Genomic DNA, 4,832 nt, shown 5'->3' with positions numbered 1-4,832 from the left:
CTTATGGACGGAAGTGTCAAGGATATCCTTGTGGTAGGAATCAAATTGGTTCGAAACTATTAAGCACCTCAAATTATTTCGTTAAAGGCAAATTAGTTGGTCTGTCATGTTGAATTTCTTCTTAGTTTGGGAGCTAAGAAAAAGTTGAGCAGTCCACTTCTATACGTATTGATTAAGTGAAAGTATCCACTTCTATAAATAAGAAATCTATTGAAGTAGATGGGAAAATTGTGTTTATTAAGCAAAAGATTGCCATGATTTTTTAATGATGCTCACGTTGCAAGCTTGAAACCGTTTTAGACAAAGCACGGAAAATTGGCCAATGGCCCAAATATTTGTTCCCCTCGGGTAGGAGAAAAAAAGGCCTACTGCATTATGGATTCAGCAGCACTCTCTTAACCTTTTTCAGTAATGGATTTTGCAGCTGATTATAAAAGAACAGCCTTAAGAAAAACATAATTTCCATGCAGATGTTTAAAGCTTTGGTGATTAGAATAACATTTCCATCATCACAAATGATGCAGGGGAATTTCAGACTTTTATTTTGAAGCAACTGCAAATAAATCGACGAATAAATCCAATATGGTTACAAAAGAAATCATTCTAAGGTAGTGGAACACTAGCGCTTACAACATCAAACATTTTAATTAACGATCATCAAGCATGTGTAGTCGAATTGTTGGAGATGACAGTCGAAGCTTTCTTGAAACGAGTTGACGTAGACCTGATCCAACTCTTACCACCAATCATGTTCTTTGTCAAGAAAATCCTGCCTCACTATCCGTCAGCTTTCCCGACCATTCAACCCTTTTCTTGCATTGGCACCAGGTCCGTAGCATTTATATTCCCTGTAGAACACGGTGCTGTAAATCAAAGAAACCAGAAAACCATTGCTCAGTTTCTTTACTTGACAGTAATAATGTAAGAAGAGAATAGGTTGGTCTTTCTTGTTACCTTTGCTTGGACAAGTCTCCCCAGTCATCCCACCCTTGGGGTAATATCACATTAGACATATAGGTAAAGGCAAAGACCACCCTGGAATATGCACCCCACGGCCTTCCTAGTACAGCCGTCCTTACGCCAGTTATCTTGCAACCCAAGAAAGTGAAGCCTGTGTTCTCCGAAGGAGACTCTCTTCGTTGGGCTGTTATAGCTGCATCACCTTCTGAGAGTGAATGCAAATGGCACTTCTGGAAAAAAGAAATCCATGTGTAAGCTGATGATTTAGCTACTTAGATTAACAATATATACGATAAAAGGATTCTATATTCCTACAACTTATTACCTCATAAAGGGAAGCGGCGTTTCCAAAAATGAAGTCAACGGCTCCTTCAATGTAACAGTTTTTATAATAATGTCTTCCAGTGTCATCGAGCAACGTATCCTGATAAGATAACATTCTGCATCCGAAGAAAGATGCCCTATCTCCTGATACTCTTAACGCAACTGCTTTAGCTCCGGGACCAAATGTATTCTGTTTATAAAAAAGAGTAACGCAAAAAGGTCAATCGATATGAATACTTTAAGCTCGACTATTAAAAACCATATCATCTCTTCGTTATATATATATACCTGAATTGTGAGGTAACGGGCAACAAAATCTGAAGCCAACACAGTGACGGTAGGAGATTCAAATATGTTGCCACTATCATTCCAAGTTATTATCACCTCATTTGGCTTTGAACCACTTATAGTAATGAAAGGCTTGTCCACAGGCACAACAATCTTTTCATTGTAGACGCCAGGTTTAACCAATATGAAAACAAGCTCGTTGTTGTTGGATGGAACTGCGTCAATGGCGTCTTGTATCTTCTTGTAGTCTCCATTCCCGGATTGGTCGACATTTATAAGTATGGCGGTGGAAGTTGCAGCAGCAGCATCTGCTCGAGAACTTGCCAACATGAACATGAATAATGTTGAGATAAAAATGCAAGCGTAGTTAGAATAAGCTGGAGCCATTGTTGGTAAGATCAAGAATTACGTGCAGTAAATGAAGATATGAACTATATATATGCTAAGATCAATGGCTTTTATGTATAGACGATGGTGGATACTGTTCTTTTATACATATCAGGGATCGTTTTCTTGCCATGGAAGTGTCATGTAAATCGAGCTTCAAGCAACCGTGTATGCATTATGTTAGAAAAGATCAACTGTAGCCGCTAATACAAGTAGCCGGCGAGTAGAAATTCTGGCAGAGCTTGATAGACCATGGCCGCCATTTGATTTTCTTCTAGCTGGGGGTTGTAGTAGGCAACTTAAACTATCATTTGTTTTTTAAAGCTCCAGCTAACAGGAATTGATAGTTTCGTCTGCTTGAGATTAACGTCATGAATGTTAATATGGATAACGATTGGGAGTAAGCTTATAATAAGTCTTGGTATGGCTTGAAACCTACACTTAATGTGAAACTTTCTGGTTCATTTTTTTTTTTGTTAATTGTGTCAATTTAAGATAAGTGGTGCATATGCAATCTTTGTTTGAATGGGTGAGTTGACCATTTCTCCGCCGATTCCTTTACCCCTAAGTTGGTGGCTGTCCGACTGTCCGTCGTCTTTTTTGCAGGCTTATTGCAGGCCAATTTTTGAGATCCAATTGGGACTATAAATGTGATTAATGGGCTCAAGAGGAGTCTTCTGAGCTTAATCAGTTTGTGTAGCTCCATTGATTTGTATGCAGCAGCTAATGAGTTTTTTTTTATTAAAAAAATATTAATGAAAATTTTGGTCAAGCAGCTTAGGTCAATGAAATTCAACGATCCCATGTAAAATAAGAACATTTTTCTCAAGCCCAATCTCAAAAATATTTTGCATTAACGATAAAAAAAATGCATAGCTACCTATTATGTATTGCTTTTGATCTTAAAAATATTTTTAACTATAAAATTACTTTTAAAAAATAACGCACAACATGATCTAATGATTATAAATGGAGTATAATTATATGAATCAATTAAAATAAAATTTAAAATTGATAAATATTTTTAAAAACTTTGTTTATCATTCTTTGTTGTTTTTTATAAGCACCTATATCTGGTCTATTGATCGATTAATCTGGATTGTATACTGTAAAGGCAAGGACGACCCTCCCAATCCAATTTACAACATTTATCGTGATCAACTTTGTTCGTCCTTTTACAAAGAGAACATGTGCTACTAAACAGCGTAAACTGTTTATTCATGTAAATAATCAAGGGGTTTGGATACATAGAGACTGAAATTTGGCACAGCTCTAGGATGCTTATCATACCTAATGTGCAATAAAATTCAAGTGGATACATGAACCAGATTTGGCAATCTTCCACCTGCAACACATCATTTTCCAACCAAATTGCAATGTCATACAGTGCATGAACCAAAGATACTGTACACAACATCTCATACCTTTAAATAATTACATGTTTGAATGAATATATAAATCATAATTGATTAATTGTGCGTATAACGATAAGTTAGATTGTATTTTTAAAGAGAGTTTTAAATTTGAATAATAAGGATGTTATTATTAAAAAAATGATAACTTTTAAATATAAATAAAAAATATGTATAAATTAAATAAAAAAATAAAAATTACGGCCTACTATTTTCAGGGGCCATGACTTAATTATGAAAAGATTTGTTGAACTTTGCAGCAGAGATTAAGCCCAAGTTACGGGTTCGTCATTTGAAAATACTCTTGAAATATTATGAATAATTGTAACTTTTGATAGTGTATTACAAATAAATATATTTAGAAATTAACATTTATTGTCAAATTATGCGTTACTTTATCAAACAAATAGTTGTATACAGGTTTAAATTTTCAATTGAAATAAAGTAATATTTTAAAAATGAAAAAAATAATCATAATTCTAATTAAATATATTAAATCTGCACAATCCTATACCATTGATCATTAATATGCTATTATGAAATTAAGAGGGCGAATGTCTTTATTGTCTGCCACGCGTCTATGTTGCGGTTTCCAACTCGCAACACAAAACCCGCCAATTGAAAATTTCGTCAGTATCATAGTGTGTGGAAAAAGAAAAGAGGAAGAGCCGGTGCGGTAGTCAATAATGCTGAGAAGTTTGAGGCGCTGGCAGCGACGGAGATGGGCGGAGAGAGAAATCGAAATAAAACAATAAACAGCCGGTGTTCATGTTTATATAAAAAGCTCTCTAATTTCTAGGTTCGATTGGAGATTGTGTAAGCTCCTCGCTCCTCGTTTGCCTCCCGTTTCCTGTTTTCCGACGAATCTGTCCCTCCGTTCTGAAATTTATAATATTTTTTTTCAAAAGTCTTATTTTAGAAGTTCTAAGTTTGAAGATTTTCCCCCTATGTGTTGCAAAGGTTTGCCATTTATTTCGGATTCAACGACAGCGGCAAAATCCCCATATTTCAGTTAAATTTGAAAAAAACCAAAAACGAAACCGGCTCTTTAAAATTTCACGTCCTTTTTTTAGCATTTTTCCTGATTATGCTTTTATCCTTCTTTTAGTCGCGTTTAGTCAAAATCAAGAAATGCCTTTGAAAAGCTTTGTGCGGGAGATAAGAATATGCCAAAGGAAATTTCATGAGAGAGAAAAACATAACTAGGAGGGGACAAGCTTATATTTCTCCAGATTCTTCTTCTTCTTCACTATTATCATCATCAGCTGTTCTTCAATTACATTAAGTGCAAGGACGATGGGCAAATTACCACCGAATTGCTTATAGATATAATCAAGAGTGGAAGCACGGAAACATGTTGGCCTAGAAGGCGAGATGTGATTGCCTGTGCTTCTGTTTTGTAGATCATGGAGAAAAATTACTCAAGATATTGTCTAAACACCAGAACAATGTGGCGTCTTA

The 4,832-nt window shown here is 35.4% G+C and overlaps 1 protein-coding gene across 1 annotated transcript; it reads right to left on the bottom strand.

The window, feature by feature from the left end:
- Nucleotides 1-621: 621 nt before the first annotated feature.
- LOC120194150 (putative pectinesterase 11) lies at nt 622-1,959 on the bottom strand. Its single transcript, XM_039196542.1, is given in 6 exon segments — nt 622-770; nt 773-817; nt 820-863; nt 955-1,190; nt 1,286-1,474; nt 1,573-1,959. Coding segments are annotated over 6 exon segments (1,014 nt in total). The 3' UTR covers nt 622-657.
- Between the last annotated feature and the right edge of the window lie 2,873 nt (nt 1,960-4,832).

Source organism: Hibiscus syriacus, unplaced genomic scaffold (assembly GCF_006381635.1).
Source record: "Hibiscus syriacus cultivar Baekdansim isolate YM2019G1 unplaced genomic scaffold, ASM638163v2 tig00004374_pilon, whole genome shotgun sequence".
NCBI lineage: Eukaryota > Viridiplantae > Streptophyta > Magnoliopsida > Malvales > Malvaceae > Hibiscus > Hibiscus syriacus.
This window is presented reverse-complemented; position numbering and strand designations above follow the sequence as displayed.